This window comes from Abramis brama (genome assembly GCF_963993115.1).
Source record: "Abramis brama genome assembly, chromosome: 1".
NCBI classification, from domain to species: domain Eukaryota; kingdom Metazoa; phylum Chordata; class Actinopteri; order Cypriniformes; family Leuciscidae; genus Abramis; species Abramis brama.
Genome location: NC_139963.1, coordinates 26,518,363 through 26,541,807, shown reverse-complemented (window position 1 = coordinate 26,541,807; position 23,445 = coordinate 26,518,363). Strand labels below are relative to the sequence as shown.

Here is a 23,445-nt window from a genome sequence, read left to right as displayed (position 1 = left end):
AAGACAACATTTCGTTGACTAGTTTTGGATAGATTAGGCTATACATTTTTACTGTAAAATATCTGCCACCTCAAATAAGCTTTTGTTTGCCAATTTTTGCTCATATGTTAAATATAGTATGTTTTGTCAAAAATAAAGTAATCAAATAATCAATAAAATCCTTAACTTTGAAATATGTATGATAAAATGTATACTTTAGTTTTTACAAAGAAAGATTACACTTGAATTGTTGTTGTAATTGTAACCTTTTTAATAAAAGAATATATTTACAAGGTAGATGTAAACAAACTATTAAAAGGTAAATATAAGCCTTTTCTTTAAATAATTTTTATTGTGTTTTATTAGTGACAAATTTGGGGAGAGGATACATATTCCAAAACTGAAAATATGAGAATTAACTGCACAATTACTAGACATGTTTTCCTTGGATATTATACAATTTGCAAGCACAATTTGTGAAAAATAAAAAAATAAAAAAATGAGATGCTTCCAACTGTGAACCAATTTGGTAGAATATATATATATACATATTGCTCTTGCATTCTTTCTTGTGGCTCAGTGACACACCTGAATGAATGGCTCATTAAGTATGCGGGCCCCATTGTCTCCTCAGGTGCGAACCACTAAATATGCATGATGGTGTTGGATCGTTGACGCCCCACTCGCATATTGCCTTTCCGAACAGAAAGTGTTTTGCAAAATTTAAATTAATGTATTGTTTTATGTGAATGATTAGGGAGGGTGATTTTCACATCATTTTGAAGAAAAAACTCTAGGTGACAACATCCAAAAGTCTTATTGACACATATTTAGTATGTGTTTTGTGGCCTTATTTCAGAAACTTTATTTTTTATTTTTTCCAATAACCATGCATAAACATTATTCTCTCAAAAATACAAACATGAACATTAGGGATGCTCATTTCGATTAATTTTCCCGACCGACAACCGCCGCTCGTTAATCGATTATTAACCGTTAACTGATAAGATCATAATATTGAATTGGCATTAAATACAAATAAAATTGACGCGTAGCCTATCTGTGATCCTTTAAAAAAATACAAACAATTTTTATTTTAACGTGCAAAGTGCAAACAGCAGCATACAGAACAGATCAACAACATAACCTGGATTCAGTTTAAATTTCCACGCACCTGCAGCATTTCTGACAGTGAGAGAAAAATAGAATAAAATAATACAAATAAAAAAATAAAAAATAGGCCTACACTAAATATATTTTTTAAACTTAAATAATTAACAAATTAAGATGACAAAAAGAAAACACTGAATCCGTTTGAACGAAGCTTTCAAAAACCGGCAATTTTTTTCGTTAGACTAAGATTTTTCGTTAAATAAAAATAGCAGCCCTACCTCAACACCTTGTCTAATTTTTATTTAAAAAAAGCAACATATCAACATGATGTGGGGTCAGTCTGGAGCGCAGCCTGTTGACAGTTAGACCCGCGGCAGAAAACACCCTCTCCGATGGGACAGATGTACCGGGAATACACAGGTAACGTCTCGCTAGAGTGGCCAGCTTCGGGAAGCGCCTTTCATTTGCTTTCCACCAGTCAAGAGGATTAATATCCAGAGAAGGAGGATCGTCTCTCATGTAGATGTCAACCTCTGCTTCTGGATAATCAGTGGCTTGACGAGGGGTGCTGTAGTCACCTCCCAGGAGCATCATCATGGCGTTGCTTTGGCTGTGGTCTTCATCTCCAGCTTGGGTAGCAGACACCGCTTTCTCATCTCCTTCCGCATTGGCCATTTCCAAAGCAGCACACATTTCAATAAGTTTTGCTTTTGCGGCTTCTTTCTCCGTTTGTGCAAAAAAAGGGAGATGTTTGTGGCGTGGGTCCAGGACAGAGGCGATCAGCGCAGGTTTGGCCACCAGATCATCCTTGTCAACCTGTGACAAACATATAACCTCCTTATTAATGCAAAACAACGACAATAATAAAAATAATAATAATAATACTACCTCCATGCGGCCACTTAAGGACTGCCGAACCTTTGCCTTGAACTCCGTCACTCTGTGGCCGTCATCCTCGGCTCTAATCAGGTGTGTATTCAGCAGGCTAAAGGTGATGGGGTAAATATTGGAAATTGAAACGTTCTTTTCTGATGACATTATGGTGGTTGCACATTTTAAAGTTTCCAACACGGGCGCAATCTCCTCCATTATTTGCCAGTGTTCGTCTCGTATCTCCAGGGTTCTGGCATCTTGCAGCCTTGTAACTGTTCGGTCAGACAGAACAGCTGTAACAGCCCACCTTTGTTCGAGAAGTCTTCCGAACATGTCACACACCGAGTTCCATCTTGTTTTACAAGACTGAATGAGCTGGTGTTTCGGAAGTTTCATTTGTGATTGTTTATCTTCCAGTGCCTTGGATGCAGGGGTGCTGTGGTTAAAATGCCTAACCAGGCGCCCAGCTGCAACGATGACCCGATGCACGAACACATTAAATCCATCATTTACAGCGAGCTGTAATGTATGAGCAAAACAGGGAACCGAGTCCCAGTTCACCCGTTCTGGAGAGTTTGCAGCCACGATGTTGCGTGCATTGTCATGAACACATGCAGACACTTTCCCATCAAGTCCCCATGTCTCCACCGCATTAATTAGTTTAGCTGCGAGGTTCTCAGCTGTGTGTCTGCTTGGCATACTCTGTGTTAAAAGGACAGCTGTATTAACTTGCCAGTCCTCGTCGATATAGTGGCACGTTATTGTTATATAGCTCTCCGTTGTGAGTGCCGTCCAGCAGTCAGTCGTAAGGGCCACAAACTTTGTGCTTTCGAGTTGTGATTTAAGCGATTTTTTTCGCTCCTCAAAACGGGCCTCAATTCTACGGGTAATAGTGCATCTTGATGGGATTTCGTAATTGGGCTCAATATAGCCCAGTAGCTCTTGAAAACCTTCACCACAGACAACACTTATGGGCAAAGTGTCTTTTACTACCATTGAACAGATTCTCTGCGTTATCTCCTCAGATCGCCGTGCATCGCATCTTCTCCCTGATAACATGGAGGGCAAAGTTTGTTGCCCTTCATCACTCGAAGCTTGTGGGTGTTTGCTTCGTAGATGGTACTGCATCGTACTTGTGCTACTGCTGTATTTTAAAACGGCGCCGCATAATTTACAGGTAACTTCGTCGCTCTTTCTGTTAAAATGATCCCACACAGTGCTTCTTTTCGCTCGCTTCATTTTGCTTCCCTTGCTCGGAAAAAAAATTTCTGCAGGCATGTGTCACGTGTGTGGTTGCGCGTGCCGACCATAGACTGTATGGTGCCGACGCGCTCCGTGAGTTAATAAATATAAGCTATATAGTAGGCTATTTTATTTTTAAACCATGCAGCAAAAAAAAAAAAAAAAAAAGAACCTTAAAAAAAAACGTTTTAAACCGTTTAACTGATAGTATTAATCGGTCAAAATTTTTACTTTCGGTTAACGGTTAAACGGTCAATATGAGCATCCCTAATGAACATACATGTTGCTCACATATTATGACAGCCCTGTTTGTGCTAAATAGAGTGTAATTACACCTTTGCCATTAATATGTTCATAAGCAACTGAAAAAAGCACACACGTCAGGGCATGTCAGAACATCTCAAGGACCCCAAAAAACCCTTAGACCCCAGAGGGTTAAAATTCTGGACATTTTTGTCTGAATTAAAAATAAAACACTGAAAACTAAAATCAATCATGATATACTAATGTTTAGGCATTGCAACATTATAATGTACAGTATGAAATATGGGTATTATTCATTTGGAGATGTGCTAAAGATTACATTTAATAGTGTTAAGGAACGGTCACACTGCACTTTTCGTTCCATTGACTTCAATTCATACGCATGAATGAGACAGGAAGCGCAAGCACAAACGAAAAAGTTATTCATTTCGCTGTGTTACTGACCTGCGAATTCATGTCACGTGAAGACGTGTGACCAATATAAGATTTATACTCCACAGCGTGACCTTTTAGCTGAAAACGCAAACTTTAAATCTGTATGTTTGCAGCATTGCAGTACAGTGGAGAAGATTGCATATTTTTATATTTTTGATTGTTGGATTATGTTTTAAAAAAAGATGCCGCAGCCGCAGAGTGTGATGCCATTTTCTAACCGTTGCAGTGTCTGTAAAACATTTGATGTGCTCAAAAGTCGTGTGACCATGGCTTTATTAAATTATTATTGTAAAATAGTTTTTTAAAGATTAACTTTAGATGATAGATTAGTATTAGATGATCCAGGTGATCTGAATGTAAATATAAGGGAAATGGCCATGCACAAATATGCAATATCGACTGATACTAATACATTTTAAAAATCTATAATATTGGCCAATAACCAATATGGAACTGAGATATTGTGCATCTTGTGCACATGAATACTGCTTAACTGCTTAAATACACCAATATACAAAAACATCAGTAAGCGCACTAATGCTGTATGTGTTAGAGTTTAATATTTTTAGTGTTAAATTGACTATTGGAGAAGACTGGTTAAGCAGGAGTCGTCAGGGCGAGCGGTTGGCGCTGTAGATGAAGAGAGGGATTGTGTATTCATGTGAATACGTTCCCTGTGAGCAGTGGAAAGCGTTGGTCAGGGTGTGTAACTGTGAGTGTGAAGGTGTGTCAGTATGACTATGTAACCGTGTGTTGGTCACATGAATGAGGCTTGTGTTACAGCTCAGTCAGTGACTGCCGAAAGAAAACAAGCTCTGGCGTTCACTGGCTGCTTTACCTCCACCATCCAGACTCTTGTGTCTCTCTCTCTGTCTGTGTGCTTTATTGGCATAATAAATAATGGACTACTCTACTCACGGTCGCTTTCACATTTAGTCTCAGTTGCCACATTAACTTCCAATGCATGCATTATTTTGCTTTATCAAGAATTCATCTTTTGTATTTTTTACATTTTACTGTTTTGTGGTAAACCGTTTTTGTGTTAGTTTTATTGATCGATTAATTTATTGAAAACAGCAATTTCCTCCATTTTTACATTAATGTAACACTCACTTAAAGGTAATTTAATAACATCTCAAATTGAATATACATTTTTCACACTGTACATTATAGTACTGCCTAAATTTACATGTTGTGATTTTAGTTTTATATATATATGACAGCTATATATATATATATATATATATATATATATATATATATATAGGCTATATATTTGTATTTATTTAATTATGCAAAATATAATAGAATTTTAATATTGGCCATTTATCAGGATCAGCTATAACATGTAGTAATTACTGACTTATTGGTATCGGACAGAATCTATGCATCCCTTCTTTGTCTTTCTGTCTTTTACAGTTCAATTCAGCGTATGATGTGGAGATCAAATTCAGATTTATCGTTAGGCCTGTCACGATAACAAATTTTGCTGGACGATAAATTGTCCAAGAAATTATTGCGATAAACGATAATATTGTCGTTCGAGACCATTTTCATCTAATATAATGATAATGGCATAATAATGCAGGTACACCTTTTCAAAAATATAAACTTTTATTTCTTAAGAATATTAAACATTGAAAACGGAAAAACATTTTAAATATCCACAAAAAATTAACAAAACAACCAAAAACAATAAAAGCAATGGACTCTCAGTGTCTGTTAACAAAAAAATTCACTTGAATAAATACCAAAAACAATAAATAAAATGGATGTAAACAAAATTGCACTTCAAAAAATATTAAACATTAGGCTCAGCCTCAGACATAAATAGTGATACATTCCATAACAGGCAAAACTGCCGGTTAGGACCTTTGTAAACAAATAAAAAAAAGCCTCAAAAGGATACCACAGCATTTTGCACTGTCCTCCTGTTATTTTGTCGACTAAACGCCCGAGTGATTGTGTAATTTACTGTTGGAAAGACAGAGACGCACTTTATTGCGTGTATATGCTATGCACTGAAAATACTTGGTTAGGATTAGGGGTGAGGAGTGCGTGCGTATTACACGCCATAAAGTGCGTATCATATGCACGCAAAAACTATTTTTGGCGTAGAAATGGCACGAGAAATAACATTCGTGGTATACGCATTTTCATGAGATCGAGCTCGCTGTCGCGTTTGACTTTGAAACCAATTCCATCTTTTTCTTTTTTTTCCCCTCCAACTCACAACTAGCGTCTTTTCTCTCTCCCGGCAGTCGCCGCTAGCAGTCCCGCCGGCGCTTTCCCATACAAAGACCATGTGACTGACAAGCGCTGCGGCGCCGCCTCCCCAAAAAAGACCATGCAACTGACAAGAGAGTTCACTAAGGAACTGAGAGTGGTCATCCAGTCTCTTTGGTAGAGAGAGAGAGAGAGAGAGAGAGACGAGGAAAACAAACAAGCATGCAAATGGAATTATCGCGGCCGGAAAAATTATCGAGTTCATTTTTTTTTATCGTGCGATTAATTGATTTATTGACTATCGCGACAGGCCTATTTATCGTGGTCATGTTTTATATTTGTCAATTTCTTTAAGAATTATTTTAGATTTATAACCAGTCAATATCACTGGTCACAGTGTTTTGTAATATGATGAATTACTCTGAATCTCTCTCTCTCTCTCTCTTTGTGTCTGTTTCTCTCTCATTGTCTCTCTCTCTCTTTCCCATTTCTCTCAGCCTGTCTCTATTTCCCCCACACTACCACACTCCCTCCGTAACACTCCCACAATATTCACACACATGGCATTGAAACATATGCCACACACACACACACACACACACACACACACTCAAATAGAGTAGATCTTCTTTAGCTAAACAGGTTGAAGGGACTCAGTACATAAGGTCTCTGAGTCTGTTATGTCTGTGATGTCTGTCCGTCTCTCTCTTTCCTGTCTACTCTCTGAGTTGGTCTCACAGTCTGTTTCTCTTCGCTGTGTATATTGTGTCCACTGCATTCCTGCGCTGAATGTGGGCCAAACCAGCTCGTCCGTGTACCCGTCGGCATCAAGCAGCCACCATAATCCACCCAGCATCAGATAATCACGCTACTCTACAACAACCTCATTACACACGGTCTAATATCTAATATCAGCCACGGATTTTAGCAGATGCAATAACAAATACTTAAAATCCATAATCCCAAAGGGAAAGACAAAAATCCCATTGGTAAGCATCTTAAACTAGTTTTTGTGTTTGTTTGTTTTTGTCTTATGCAGATAGCGAGAGGCATCCTGGGAATAAGGCCTGGTGTTGTTTTATGCTTGCGTGTGAAATTCAGGGAATTTAAATCACGATGTGAATTTTCAAGGCCCCGTTTGACTGTGTTTTCCAAGACCTCTCATATCTCATTTTGGTTTTGTAGATGCCATAGACGCCAAAGCTAATGATCCTCTAGTCATTTCTGTATTCAACAGAGAATCGTTTGTTGGATGTCTGTGAATGTCAGTGATGAATTTATTGTGGTAAACGAGGAGAATATCACAAATAGCTTTGTCTACAAGCCATCGGGTGCTCCCAAATCTCCACCTTTTTCAAGCCACAAATGCCATTTCACCCATTATACAATATGCGTCCCGCAACAGAGACCTAATTAAAGTGCGCTGGAAGGGCATAATTCTAGGCAATGCCTGCTGGGGCTTGTGAATCATGTCGGCTACATGTGACCAAGACGCAGGCTCTTTCAAAGCCCCGATCATGTGACTCTTCTGCTCTCTTTTTTAGCGGCAAGCGAGAGAATGCGAGTATATCACACGCTGGTGTGAATTCCCACTGAGCCTCTGAATGCTAATAAACTCCCTCTGCCACCCACGGTTAGATCCCCCCGACTCATCCTGGCAGAACAGAGGGTCCTGTTCGCACTCTTTTAGACGTACCCCCTGTGAATCCCTCTGAACAGCTGGTCTGGGCATCTCTGATCGTTGTTGGTGCAAGCAGGAGGGATTTCTGACGGAACTAGAGCCCCCCAAGCCCACTGTTGAAGAGCGACTGGAAGATGCGGTCGCAGGCTAACCAGAGAAGCGTCTTGAGCATCCAGGCTTAGTCTCTGGGAGTGATTAAGTGCAGGCTCCATGTTCAAAGAGAAAACTGCAATTTATGTGTATTTTCTCCTTTTAAAAAAAATAAATAAAAAATCCCTTAATCCGGCATCTACTCAAATCCCTAGCGTAATCCTCAGCAATCCCAGAGGGTTTGACAATACTTTGTGTTGCTAGAGTATCTTTATTAAACTCATTGTTTGTCCAGACCACTGATACCACCGGACTGCTCGCAGTCCTTTTTCAGACTATCCTATGCATATGGCAGACAAACCTGGAAAGCACTTTCTTAGCCTGGCTAGAAGTAATCTGATTGTATAAAATTTTATGAATGTATCTTTCACTAATCAAATAAATGCAACCTTGCTGTGCATAAGAAACTTCTTTCATAAACATAAACATTTTTTTTAACCAATTTAGACCAAATAGAATAGAATATAACTTATCCTTTCTAAGTGGGCGGAAATGTAGACCAGACCTTTTGCCATTTAGTCAAAGGTCTGGCTGTGAGTAGTATAACGTGTTTGGTAGCCCGGTAAGGTGTCCGCCTCTCGGGAGACAGTTTTTTTTTTTTTTTTTTTTTTGAGTGTGATTCGGTGGACAGGTGAATCATCTGATTATGAATCACCCTACCACACGGTCTGTGCTTTTTCGCTTTAAGCTGGAGAGAAAGAATCGCTTAATGCCAAATGTCTGGTGTACATGGACAGACCAGTCACTAAAGCACAGCTCTCAGTTCGACTTTTTCACTTTGGGGTGCCCTTTCAGAAACTCTAAAGAAGAGAAATGGGGTATCCATTTAAGGCCAAATCCACAACCTGAAAAGGTTGAATAGCCGAATGAAAAGAATACTAATGAAGTGAGGGAATTGGTTTATTCTGACTTTGCTTGTGTCCTCTTTCTCCATAGTTTAGAGTGGATGGATGATGCCTCTGAACTGAGAGGTGTCAGTTAATGGTCAATTACAATTTTAAGCTGGAGTTTTAGTGTTCACCCATGTGTCGCTTGCTGTGAGTGGTTGCCAGGGCCCTTTTTTTAAGGACGTTTCTTTGTGGATGCTAGGTGGTTGCTTGCTAGCCAAAAGAGTCTTTTCTGAGATGTGGCTTAGGTCTCTCCATCAGTTTAAGTCTCTAGGACATTTTTTTCCAAGTTGTATCATCCATTAAACAAAAAGCATTAGGCTAGTCTAATTGCTAAAGTCAGGGTCCGAAATTAACTTTTTGGCTCACCTGCCACGGGGACTGGTAGATGAAAAAATCCACCAGCCAAGCATATTTTTTACCGGCCAAGATAATAAACAGCCTTTTTTTGTCACGTATACATTCATTTCAGTACATTTAATTGAGATAATAAGGTATTATGTTGAATACAAACAAAAAAATTGTCCAGAGCAAAATTTTAAATGTATAATAAAAAAAATCTATATATTGATCAAAATGAGAGAAATATATGAAATATTACTATCATTGGGGTGAAATAAAAACATTTTTTGTCAGTTTTGTTACCTGACTCATGTGGAAGGGAAGGCAGAACGTACACGGTTACTTACGTAACCTCGGTTCCCTGAGAGATAAGGGAACGAGTATTGCGTTGCAAACGCTATGAGAAAACTCCTTTTCTCGAGAAAAGAACGGCCATGGTGTGTAAAGCAGAAGCAGCCTGGCCAGCGGCGGAGTATGCACGATCCGCGAGTGCTGAAGCCGTTCTGCACGGCTTAGATGGGTGCGCGGCCTTTGCTCTCCTTTGCTCTCCAACTGCCAGCAGTGGGAGGACACAAATGGGTGGCGACTGCTTCTTCCAGTGGCGGGAGCTTCACATATCCTTTTTCCTCAGCGGCGTCAACAGATGAGAGTGTTAAGAGGCAGAAGAGCGCGCTGAATATTTCATATTTTGGTATGAACATTCACCTGCCAGTGTGGCGGATAGCCTTTTGAGATTTACTCGCCAAACTGAAAATCTACCCGCATTTGATGCTTGGCGGGTGTTAATTTCGGACCCTGGCTAAGTACTTTTCATTTCATTTACAGTACATTTATTCATTTTGCAGGCACTTTTATTCAGCAACTTGCATTCAGTGTTATTTTAGTACAATTTATAGTTAAATTTAAATTTATGTTTAATTTAATTTATTTTATTTTAGTTTTGGTAACTCACTGTCCAATGATTCTAGGTGGTCTTGGAAATGATTGGCTGGAGTTTTTCAAGTCCTGCCCGTTCCACAGATGATTAAATTGCTTAATTTTCATTTCAGTGCTTCTAACTCAGTGGCTGTAAGTGAGTTAGGAATAGGATTTCAAGTGATTTTGAAAAAATGGACAAAAAAGAGAATCACATACCCCACCTTTAAATGACGTTTAATGAGAAACGAAAAGATTTTTTTTTTTTTTTTTTGTCATTTGAATAAATTATTCAACGACTCACTCAAAGACTCACAATTGCTTCATCACTGGATGAGTCAGCCTTTTTGAATGAATCTCTTGAATGAATGATTCAATGACAAATACATTAAGTCACTTGTCGCCACCTACTGGTGTAACAATGTATTTGATACAATCTTTATCAAGTTTCTTTTCAAAAGGTGATTTTGACATTTTGATTGCTACCATAGACATTATAGTGTTTATATCTGAAATATAAACTTTTATCACAGTATATGATTATATATTATATCCAATAATTTGAATATTTGTAAGACAGAAATTACGATACTTTGTGGTTAAAAAAAAACTGTTTGTGAAGCTATTTCATACCTGTACACGACAACTGCTGTCTCTGGATCAGATTTGAATGTTCCACTGTGGTTGTACTTGTCAAAGGTTTATTAGACAGCTGAATCATTGTCAATTAGGAATGAGATCGCATGGGTGTTTGAATCGAGACCGCGATCGTTAATCTTTTAACGATTAATTAAGTACCACCATGAAACATCATGCACATGCTGATATGCATGTTACATACTACATGAGTGAGTGCAAGTGCCTCCCAGATGATTTTGAACTCGCTGAAAAGATCCAGTTGAGACACACCACTGAGTAATGGTGACTGAAAGGCTGCCAAAGCACTGGCTCAAAGAGTCAAGCTTTGCGTCTGTAATACACCCTTGAGCCAATAGGAGGGGGCAAATAAATGACCATAATTATCCTGAGAGCTGTTATTTGCATATCTTTGCGTCCTTTTTCTCTGACATTAGTTTTCAGTCGCTTTGCCATTTAAGTTTCTATTTAGGTTGATTTAGTGTAAGTGTTAGTTACAGCCTCCATGACATTAAGGCAGCGTTGCTCATAAAAGACGTCACCGAGTGTGTAAGTCTTGTTGCTAATCTACCTCAGCCCGCTGTTATTGCTCTTCAACACACAGGCAACGTGGAAGGATTGTGCTAGCCTGCCACTGTGCCCGCAGTCTGTGTCAGAATGGTCTGCGACGCATTTTAGGGCAGTTTATGGAGGTATTAAAACACTTCCCCTCCAAACACCATAGTTAGTGTAATTAAAGTCTATGGCTGCCTTAAAGTTCCCTAATCATTCTTTTCCCCCCCGGTTCTCGCTCTCTTCTCTCTCTCACACACATTCTAATTCTGTCTCTGCCTATATTGCTCATCCTATTTCTCTCTCTAATTTTGTAATGGGAAGGATTTAGTTGTCTGATGAATAGCACTGCGCTGGCTAACTGATCCCATAGGGTCTGAAGGGATGCTGATTCTGGCCAAGAGAAAAGGCCACAGCCCTAGAGATAATCTGATGATGGCGGTCACACACTCCTCCAGCTGCACCACTTAAAGTCTTTACCGCCTATCGCAGACCAGTTTTGCCCAAGAGAGTCTCTTTGTCTGTTACAGGTCCTCTGTCCTGCCTCTTAATGCACCAGTCAACCGCCCATAAATCGGAACCTCACGGTTTTTGCTTCAAACGCACAATCGGCAATCAGATTTATTTTGGCCGATCTCTATTCCGGACTTGCACACAAACTGCATTGCAGTCATTTCCCAAAATGTAATTTATGTGGAAATATATGAAGTCTGTAAACAGGATGTTAACACGGGGCAGAGACACGTTAAAAATGGACGCAAAGAAGAAAACATAGACGCACCAGCAGAACGAATACTGTCCCAGGCGCAGCAAGTTCATTGTTAGCGATGCTCGATATATTGGAAGAAAAATATAAATATTGAATTGGGGGTAGGGGTTTATATGAATGTATTTCTGAAGGGAAATGACTGTCTTCAGAAAAGTTTCAATGGCATTTTCTTTTCCTCTTACCTCCATATAAAATAGTGTTTATAAGTGCAGCTGCTTTGTGTACAGCAGTACCGAACAACCGCTGCTGTTCCAGAAGTGCCACCTACTGTCAGAAAGTGAATTTGCATTTTCATTCAGTGTCTGCTGTTTTTGTTTTGTGCAGGTGTGTCTTATGTAGTGTAATTTCACAAAATCTAAAGTCAGACAGTTCTGTATTTGCTTTAAATCTTGATATTATACAATCTAGCCTAATTCAAATGAAAAACAACTGCTCATGCTACGTGTGCTATCTTTGTTTGGATAGTGATTAAAACGCAGTGCTTGCCTCTAATTTCAAATAACACACACACACACACACACACACATATATATAAACATTTTTGGCCAGTTTTCCTGTTAATAGAGCAAATAAACAACAAATAATTTTGCTTAAGAAAAAATCTTCTGTAAAAAATGAATCGTGGATCTTGTAATTTTCATTTAAAAAAAAGGTGGTAATTAAAAATAGTGTGTATGTTTTAAGGAAATTGTGGTTTAGTGTTGTATAGAAAATACTGAGAACATTTCACAAATAAAACAAAGAGATACATTTTCCTCTTTTTTAAGGAAACTTAAGCAGTTTTGAGTCTTGAATTGAGGAACCTATTAAGCTGATAAAATGAAGGAAAGAAGGCTACATATTTATTTTAAGAGAATTAGTTCAATTATTATAGTAGGGACACCATTTGGCGGTGATTGTTAGTTCCCAGCATGCTTTGCATATGGCTGGAAATGAAGAGTAAATATTGAAATTAAGTTATTTTATGTGTTTTTGAGTGAAGTGAAACATCTGTTAATGTTTAATTTGATGCATTTTTCAAAACAAGCCTTAAAAACTACTCAAAAATATCATGTGTAATATTGTTACCAGAATTTTGTAGATAGCACATAACATTTTTGGCTAATTTGTTTGTGCAGGTGAAGTGGTGCATCACTAATTTTAATGCCAAGGTCCCTTGCAGATGCATATGATGATCCCATGCAAGTGGGTTAGTTGCTTTTTTTTCAGAAGCAGTTTTTTTTTTCTAGATTATTACAGTTGTTTTTAGTTCAATTTCAATTTAAAATAATGTATTACTTTATCCAGATTTTTTTATGACATATGAAATAGTGCATTTTTATTTTCTCTCAGATTGGCAGTATTTTGAATGTACATTTGATTGTGTGTATATATATATATATATATATATATATATATATATATATATATATATATATATATATATATATATATATCAATTTTTTTACAAAATAGCATTTTGTCTAGAATATTATAGACATTTTATATTATTAAAAATAGTACAACTGAGAAAAATGCATTTTAACTGTAAAAAAATACAAATCTACAAATAATTTTATGAATAATTTTATAAATGTTAGGGAATCTGTTTATTTACGTCTATCTAGAATATTACAGACATTTTAAAATCAAATTTATTTTACAGCATATAAAATAGTCCCATACAACTAGTGAGGAAAATGCTTTTTGTAGTTGCATTTGTCTTTTTATTTTCTCTTGAATTGTAAAAAAAAAAAAATGTATTTATATTATTATTTATTTATTTATTTATACAGTAAGAATGAAAATAAATAATTAAATCTACGTATATTTTGGTGAATAATTTTATATTTTTATTTCTAATTGTTCATGTCTCCTTTCTTGCAACAAATGCATGTTATATGCATGTTTCTAACTTCTAGGGAGTTTTGCATTCAATGTGATTAAATAGTATTTTTCCCACCACTGTTCTGTATTATCATTTCTCTATTAGAAACAACATAATGGTACTGAACAATTACCATATGTATATGCCATCCAAGGTACTTCAGTCATACCATGGTATTTCCATGGTACATGTCCACCCTGCTGCTTTTTTTTTGTGCCAGGAGAAAAGTGCATTGTGGGATTGCATCTGTAGTCACAGTGTCAAACTCATCCATAAACCTCAGTGTTCTTTTTTATTTTCTCCCACAAGCACAGTGATGTACAATGCAACCACAGTCAGTACATAGCCCTGACCACAGCCACATACTGTAAAGGAAATCAATACTTCATAACAGCTCCCAGCCAGGCAGGGAATTCTACATCTGTGTCTACAGGTTGTAGGGAGAGACAGAGAACTTCAGGTGTAACAGGATCAATGGTAGGAACCATCACACACAAACAAACATAATGAAAACTCTCCTGATATGATGCTGACATGACACTGGCCTGTGTTAGGATGGAAGTAGACTGGCAGCATGTGGAAGAGGTGTCAAAAGAGCTCAGGAAAAGCCAGATTTTTAGGCCAAGGGGTTAGGCTCAGCCCCAATCTGAGAATCCATTTTCTGCTCAAATTCTTCACAGTCATTCGTCACCTCTGCATTCTCTCTCTCTCTCTCTCTCTCTCTCTCTCTCTCTCTCTCTCTCTCTCTCTCTCTCTCACTCACTCACTTACTGTGAGAAGTAAGTGTGGCTTTCCCCCCTCATAGCCTGGCAGTCCCTCTGACTGTGTCATGTGAAGAGTTGTTCTAATCTCTTCTTCCAATTTTTGTGAGGCCTTTCCCTCCTTTTATTAGATTCTTTTCATGTTTTAATAGGCACATGAGTCTTTGAAGTGGGGTTCTCCACTCCATGTCCCATCATTGTTTCAAATTAAGGGCTTAAAGATAGCGCAGTTCCCTACAGTACATCTCAGCATTTTTGCACAGCCTCTCCTCTCATTTTACTGCTCAGTCAAATTGAAGAGCTCTTTGTAAACAGTTCTTAAATAAAAGTGTCTGAAGGGACTAGGGATGAACTCATATTAATATTCTGGTGATAATTATTTTCATGTTATAAGTGATAACTGATAAAGGGCGATATTAAGATACTAAAATGAATTAACAAATAAAATTAATACATTTTATACTTGTAAAAAGTATAACATACATTGCCCTAAAAATATACTCTGAAAATCACTTAAGATTTTTTTTTATAAAGTCTTGCTAGTTAAGATGCCAGGTGGGGATACTAGCTTGCAAAACATTTGCATATGCATATAACAGTGCATGGTTAAGCCGGTCTCAGGCCGAAGGTGTTAGAGATCAGGGTTAGCTGTACGTGTAGAGTGTTGAAAAGTTGGTTGCGCGTGGGCAAGTGGTAGGCAGGTTTATATCGGAGCCTGCAGCTACCTTCTACTATTATACATCTCTGACTGGGCAGAACAGATTGGCCTATGTAAAGAGTAGTGAAGTTAGAACGAACAAAACTTGGGTGCCAGGTTGGGCCATGTTCTTGAAACAGTGCGTAAATTACAGGTCATACATTGGTACTGTTCAATTAGATCACTTTTTGTAATAAAAAATGTTTTCTGAGCATCAAATCATCATATTAGACTGATTTCTGAAGGATCATGTGACATTGAAGACAGGAGTAATGATGCTGAAAATTCAGCTTTGCATCACAGAAATTGTTTTTTAAAATATATTCAAATAGAAAACAGTTATTATAAACTGTAATAATATTGCACAATGTAAATTTTTTTTTTGTATTTTTGATCAAACAAAAATAGCCTTAATGAGCATAAGAGACTTCTTTAACATTTTTTTTTAAATCAGGTAGGGGTCACAAGAACATATTCTTACTTACAAGGACAGAATGCCAAGAGGTAGTTGGCTTCATGAGGGAATACTGAGAATTAAACTGCTGAGACCTGAAAGAGATAAATTAAGCAAATGCCAGGCTGAGCTTGGATTAAATGCAGATCTGGGACGTCAGATGTGGATAATATTGTTATTTGGTTTCCAATCTGAGGGGCACATTAATGCATGGACAACAGACATGGGTTATTATCAGAACTGGATATGAGATGTTGGAATTGCGCCGTGATGGATGGATGTAAATGAGATCTCTTAATGGAGATGGAGAGGAGAGGTGATCAGTACAGGGCTTCTTTTTTCTTTTTCTTTTCAGATTTATTGTGCTCTGTAACCAAAAAAGAAAAATGTCTTTGTTTCAGACAAACAACAGACCTCAGAACTCTCAATCGGATTGAAAGGTGTGTGGAGAAATATGTGTGAATATTCAAACAGCATGTTTTGTTTTGCAGTAGCAGCAGAGCAGAGAGAGCAGCAAAAGTACTGAGTCATGAACAGAAGGAAAGCATTTTTTCGAGCGTCTGCTGGCACTGGATGCAGTTGCAGTGTTCTGCTGTCCGTGAAAGGGCACCCCGATTCTGAACAGGACTGTTGCATCACTGTTCTTGCCATTGATTTTCTCGTACTGGCATCCGCCCTGCATTACACTCAGATAAATGATGAATCGCGTGTTCTGCCAATGTTGTTCTAAATTGGTTTCCTCCTCACATCTAGTCTATAATTGTCATTTAAATATTTTTAGATATAGGCCTACAGTGACTTGTAGCAGAGAAATTTGGATGTACCTTCTGTTCCCTTTTGGATCACTGCAAAAGATTCTAATTATAATATGGCTTTCAGTTTGGTTATTTTTTACTGTTTGTTTGCTTGTTTTGTATCATTGCACGGTTTTATAAAGTAACTCTTAATGGGGGATAATTAGGAAATGGTTTGTTTGAATGATTTGTATAGAAACATACTTTTTATGTAATCAACACAATGACTGCAATTGTTGTGTAATTAGATTTTACAAGGTACTGTAGTTTCCCACATGCTGGCTTTCTACAGATTAGTAACTATTAAAGAAAATGACTGGATTGCTGTTACCAACTAATATATATTTTATTCATTTGCTAACTATGTAAATTAATGAAGTTTGATTGTTGTTTTCAGACAAAAGTGCCCTTTCATTGTGGATCCGGGTGCTAATGCATTACCAAAAAGTCAAATTGAGACCTGCTGAGTTGTGCCGTTGGCCAGAGCCTTTGAAATCGGGATGGCAAGGATGGAATGGTATGCCAATTAACGGTCCAATGCTTCGGGTTTTCTATTACAGATGGTGTATTGATACTCTGTATGCTTGTGCACGACTGGACCGTACAGGCAGAGAAGCCATCCGTCAAGTCCCATGTGTGTATAACCTAATCGAGCCAAACTCTACATCTGCAGAGTTTAGGGGTGTTAGCATGGCACCGGCATTTGCTATAAAAGCAAAGCAGGGGGTAGACTGACTCAAGACGAGTTCTGCCGGTCCACTTTTGCGAGTCTGTTTGATGTTCTTATTCCTTCACATGGACCACAGATAGCAGCCTGGATGTTTTAGTTCTCTGTTGGTTGATGCCTCCCAAATAACAGGCCTGTAAAACCGCCTTTTGCACTGACCTTGCTGCTGTCATTATGTCCAAATCTGGGTTGTTCCATTCATATAACTTAGTATTAGCAATCAGAGAAGAGATTAGCCCAAAATACACCTCGTTTCAGTGTGCTGTTGGTGGTGCGTGTGGCTGAGAGAACCAAAGGAACCGAGCCAGGGTGGGGCTGTTCTCGGTCCTGGTTCGTGGAAAGGTATTTCTGAACACGGTGGGTTTTAGCCTGTTTACACAAGCGAACTGAACAAGCAGTGGGTCTTCCTACACAGACCTGCTTTTTACACGTACGCCCCGCGGTCCTGTCGCCCACACAAAGCTCTAGTTCTCCCACGCTTCCTGGCTGAAAGGAGTGGTTATGTAAAGGCATTGGGGCCCAAGTCCCAGACCACTTCTTATGCGAGGAGGCCACATATCGAGCAATCTGTCTCACAAGCAGCACCTTGAGCATTCATTAAGAAATCCTTAGCCGAGAGTGGCCGCATCCATTGTGGATTCTGTCTAATTGCTACGCTGCCTCATTTGTATGCCTCTTTAAACACTCTGCCTATAAGGCTTTACCCCCCTCATTAACGAAGGTTTCCTGTCGACGGAAAGGTGGTTGTTTGTTTTGATGCAACGGGTTTAATTGAACATGCGTGTAATGTGATGTTGTTCTTTGAAACGGATCAGGAGAAAATATTTGTAAAATATTTGTAAACTTCTTAAAGGGATAGTTAACCCCAAAATGAAAATTGGCCCATGATTTAATCACCCTGAAGTCATCCTAGGTGTATATGACATTCTTCTTTATATAAAAAAAATGTCCTGGCTCTTCCAAGCTTTATAATGGCAGTGAATGGCTGTTTCTGTTTTGAAGTCCATAAAAGAGCATCTATCCATCATAAAAGAGCTCCAAACGGCTCTGAGGGGTTAATAAAGGCCTTCAGAAGCGAAGCGATGTGTTTGTGTAAGAAAAATATCCATATTTAAAACTTTATAAAGTAAATAACTAGTTTCTGGCATAACGAACATACGGATTCCATGTAAGTCTAAAGCGCAACTTATACGAATATTGCGACGTACTGCTGATATTTACGCTACACCATGACCAGTGGCGGCTGCTGGTCTTTCAAAGAGGGGAAGCTCATTTTCGGCCTACATCATAAAAAATATCCATTTATTTATAAGTAAATTCTGCCCTATGTTCATTTTCAAGAAAATGCTCTGTGACCCTGTCGAACCAACTAGGCTTCTTTTCCAGTGACTTGACCAGTGTCCTCTCAATGGCCAGCAGAGCTAGGCTGCTTAAACGGCCTTGGCCCATTGTGTTACGGTGTAGGACTTGAGCCGCTTTAAACAGGAGAAGCTCCTTTCTACACCTGCAGATGTAGCTCCAATTGCTGCCACTAATGAGAACAGTTTATAAAGCTGAGTCATTAATGAATGAATGAACAAACGATCTAATAAAAAGATATTAAACTCGACGGAGGAAATGTGGGAATTAGGTTAAACTGAAACAAGGAATGTAGTGTATAATTGTGTGAAATGTATGATGAAAATTGGCTAGCAATTTCGCCAAGCAAATACCAAGAAATAGGTTGCAGCAGTTTGTCTTTTGACTACACTTGCAAAATCCGCGATGGGATTGAGCTCGAATAGCTTCAGCGCCAGCGACTTTTTATAGTACAAAATCACTGTCAATCAAAATGAGATGCAGTCTTTCGACAGACCCTCCAATCATCACGCAGAAGCCCGGAGTCCAGGCCAGCCCACTCCTCCATTCACCCCTAGAGACGCTGTGTATCCGTGGGCGGGACATAATCGCAGCATTTATCCAATGACTGTCTAGTTTCGAAGCACTGAAAAAAACTGTTCACAGCAGCCCCATTGAAGTCAATGGACGCTAACTCATTGCTTCGCTTCTGAAGGCCTTGTTAACCCCCCGGAGCTCCCGTGTGGAGCTCTTTTATCATGGATAGATGCACTCTTATGGACTTCAAAACAGAAACGGCCATTCACTGCCATTATAAAGCTTGGAAGAGCCAGGACATTTTTTTTATATAATTCAGATTGTATTCATCTGAAAGAAGAATGTCATATACACTTAGGATGACTTGAAGGTGAGTAAATCATGGGCTAATTTTCAAGTTTACAAATATTATCTTTCTTTTTTTCCTTTTTTAAAGACGAAAATAACAGTTTTTGGAAATGTAAAATATTGTGAACTTTATTCTTAGGTTAGAAAATAAGAAGAGAAAAGCAGTTAAGAAGAATATTATTCTTAAGAATGTTTCATGTAACTGGCCCTAGGGTTGTACGCCATTCAGAACTGAATTGAGAACGACTTAAATTCAAATTCAATTCCTAAATGTGAACTAAATTTTAGTTATGTCACTGCCCTTATGTCACCTGTATAACTTTCTTTCTTTCAAAAGATATTTTGAAATATGTCTTATTGTTTTTTGTCCATACATTGTCATCAGTGCGCTTCTTCAGAACATGTTCTTCTGTGTTACGCAAAAGAAAGAAAGAAAAGCATTCAGGTTTGCAATGACACGAGGGTGAGTAAATTATTTTTGAGTGAACCATCCCAACTTCCTGTGAGATGTGCCAGTTCTATTCAGTTCAAATGGAGCCATTTCTTTACTTTTGAATTTTGCCCAACCCTGATAAAGAAAAACTGAATGTGCAAGACTGATGAGATGTGGTGCTGGCAACTGGAAACCTTCTTAAAATGGCCAGCTTTCACTAGTTGAGCTGCATGACTCTGTATCCCTCAGACTTAGGAAAGCATTTTCTGAGACAGTGCCAGAAATCCCTACCATAATGGATTACTGTTGACCACTTGATACAAAAGCCTTGGCCTTAAACCTTAAAGCAGCAGGCTAAGCCTGGCTTAATGTTTGCTCATTTGCACTGGTGAGAGCTGTGGGCCCTGCACTTCAGCGGGAAGAGGATGATGCCAATCAGGCCTCATGCCAACAGGTGCTCAGCAAGCTTGGGGCTGTGTTCAATAGGAAAAACACCACAAAGCGCCTCAAGCAAAGGCTTTAGGATGAATCTCAGCACTTTTCACGGAGAATCCAAAACTGATGATTCTGAGCTTAGTCCAGCACAGCTTACCAGCTTAGTGCACAAATCATAGACCAGATAGAGGTTCAAATGAAATCTTCATGCTTGAGGCACTGTCATTAATGCTTGAACAATTAGAGCTTGTGCCCTTGTATTAGTTCTGTTAAGTCTGTTAGCATGTATCAAAGCTAAAAGCAGATGCAATGCTTTTGAATAGTTATTATGGTTTTATTCATAAACTAAACATATTAGGCTAATGTCTGTAATAAAGCACCAAACATAATTTCTCTATCTCAAAATGAGCCATTTCTAGCGCTTTATCATAATGAACCATCAAATAAGGTTAATTTTTAACAATTAGTGGAGTAAATACAGCATGCATAGTAAGAAGTAGGTCAGGGTGCTTTTCTGTGATTTTTCGTTATAGTTAGGTAGATTTGTGTTATGTCTGTGTACAAACGATCAGTCATGTTGTGGCAGGCTGTGATCAAGGACTGATGATGGCCTCTATCCTTGCGTGCTGGAAAAGAAAGCTGTGTGCTTTCAAGTTCAGAAGCTTCATAAACATTGAAGTTGCCATGCAGAGGAGTCATCTTTTGAAGTCCCCGTGATCATGTTGCGTAGTGAGTTATCAAAGACCGTTTGAGCCGGTTACATTTCCCATCCATCATGAATGTTTGTCAGGATTCTAAATGGGTTTATCTCAGGTTTTTTTGGGTGTGCATAGTGGAAAGTAACTAAGTGATTCTAAATTACAGACTTTAATTTGTGGAAATGCGATGGAAACTGTCATAGAGTGTTCCTGGTCATATTGTGATCGTTTGATCGTGCACATTTTTCCAAATAGCAACGTTTTGTCCTTTAATTCAACTGTAATAACTTGCTCTTCCTTTGAAATATGGGTAATTGAATAATGTTAACAAATAGAGAAAAATATAGATGGGCACTATTTTAACAAACTCACGTTTGATGTGGCCTTATTCTAGTATGTAACGGCCTCTGTTCGCTATGAATTGTAGTTCTTGAAACTTTTTCCCGCACTGGATATCACAGCGCTGTTTAGACCGATCAGTGAGTAAAGATAGCTGAGCAGATAAATTGTCTGCTTGGTCTCACTGTTTCACTCTGAAAAATGTCAGATTGTGGAAGTTAAACATTTTGCACATATATATATATATATATTTTTTTTTTTGCCTGCACGTTTCTTAAGTCTTAATTAACCATGAACCACAGATGAAGTTCTCTTCCTCTTATGGCCATTTCCCACCTTCGCTATCTTTTTTTTCTCCTATTGCCTTTACTCTATCTTTTTCTCTTCTTCTAAACATTTTCTTTCTGTCTTGTCTGCTTGGTCTCCGTCTTCTCTAATGTAATATATCCTTGTTCTGGTTTTGCGGCATCTCTTTGACTCATGTTGGCCTTGTAGAAGAAGGTGTTGTAGCACTGACAGTCCGCTGAGTGTCTCATGCAGACCTGCTCTTCTCCGCCTGGGGGGCTGAGCTGGGCTTATCTGTCATCTCTAGTGGAAGCGCTTTTCACTATTTTTCCCAGTAGCCCACTCAGAGCTGTGAGCAAGAATGGCTACGGGACCAGCCCCTTCATTACACTGAATCACACAGGACAGGAACACTGCTCAGAGCAAAACAGTGTGTGAGAGAAAGAAGGCAGAGGTATTCGAATACTGTACTGTACTGGTTATGTTTTCGTAAGTGTGGGTGCATGCATGTGTGTTAGACTGCATGCATGTTTAGCTTGACAAACAATAAAAGACTTCCTCTGTGGTTTTTGCTGTTTGAAAGAAAGACCAGGTTATGCATCAAGTTGTTTCTCTCTGCCTGTCCTCTGTGTCTGCCTCATTGTTAGGAACAACTGTTCTGTTTGCAGAGGTGATGAAAGCCCACAGGCAATTCTCAGTCAGTCTGCCTAATATTCGAATCAATTTTAATTCAGTTCGGTTTAGCTCAGCCTCCATCTCCAGGATGAAAGCACAAGGTGATGGCAGCAAGATATAAACGCCCTGAGAGTATGGTAGACATTTTGGATGATGCCATTGACCAACATCTTGTGCTTAGCTTTGTTTGGAATAGCATTATAGATTCTGTGGTAAATAGCTTGAATACTGTGCACAATATGCAGATTTGGGCAAAAAAAAATAGCTCGTTGAATTGGAACATGAATATGAAGTGGAATTTAAGGAAGCTAAATTTATTGAATTACATTTTTTAAAATCATAAATTATATTTAAAATTCAACAAGTAATGGCATTCTGGGAATAGAAGTGTTCTTCCAACCTGTTCTACTTTTTATTAAATATAAAGTATATATAAAATGAGTAAACATCAAGGCTATACAACTTTTGGAAGAAAAAAAAATGTTAGATAATAAGTGTTTGTCAAGATATCATTCAAAGTTTTTCTTGACAAACCTTTCTTATCTTTCAAATGCATTAATTGTAGTTATATGAATTTTTCTTGTTTTGTTTTTTTTTTGTGAATTTTTATTCTTATTATTCTGCATCCTATTTGCTACCTTAAATCAAATTAATTTAAAATTTTGGAACTTAAATGATTTCCAAATCAGTTCTGAATGGCTCACTACCCTCATAATGACCTTCTGTATTTCATGTGCCTGATTTGAACCTCCATTTCCGTGTGACTAATTTCAGCCCTGATTCTCAGAACCTCTTTCTTGACTCATTATTTGATAATACTGCCAACAACAGCTTACTCCTACTAGTCTTAAGTATATAATATGCAGTATGCAGTACGCCAAACATAGCCCTAGTGTTCTTTTGTACTTGTCCACAGTTTGACCTTTACGAGCAGGTCGACTGTGGCTGTTTTTATTAAGATTCAGACACACACTCTGTGAATGAGGATTCGAT

The 23,445-nt window shown here is 38.3% G+C and overlaps 2 protein-coding genes across 2 annotated transcripts in view; one reads left to right on the top strand and one right to left on the bottom strand.

Moving 5' to 3' along the window:
- Positions 1-23,445, top strand: part of xylt1 (xylosyltransferase I) — a 71,665-nt gene that overhangs the window by 7,755 nt on the left and 40,465 nt on the right. The gene's annotated exons all lie outside the window — the stretch shown is intronic.
- On the bottom strand, positions 1,041-3,471 carry LOC311083188 (E3 SUMO-protein ligase ZBED1-like). The gene is made up of 2 exons (XM_084114533.1): positions 1,981-3,471; positions 1,041-1,908 (listed from the first exon to the last, which is right to left on the bottom strand). Exons 1-2 carry the CDS (start codon positions 3,241-3,243, stop codon positions 1,384-1,386), a joined length of 1,788 nt encoding a protein of 595 aa, XP_083970659.1. The 5' UTR covers positions 3,244-3,471; the 3' UTR covers positions 1,041-1,383.

Excerpts from the sequence above, each read along its gene's own strand:
- LOC311083188 (XM_084114533.1), bottom strand. The coding sequence starts at position 3,243 with ATGCCTGCAGAAATTTTTTTTCCGAGCAAGGGAAGCAAAATGAAGCGA. Across the intron at positions 1,909-1,980 it reads CCTTAAGTGGCCGCATGGAG|GTTGACAAGGATGATCTGGT; the intron begins GTAGTATTATTA and ends TGTTTGTCACAG.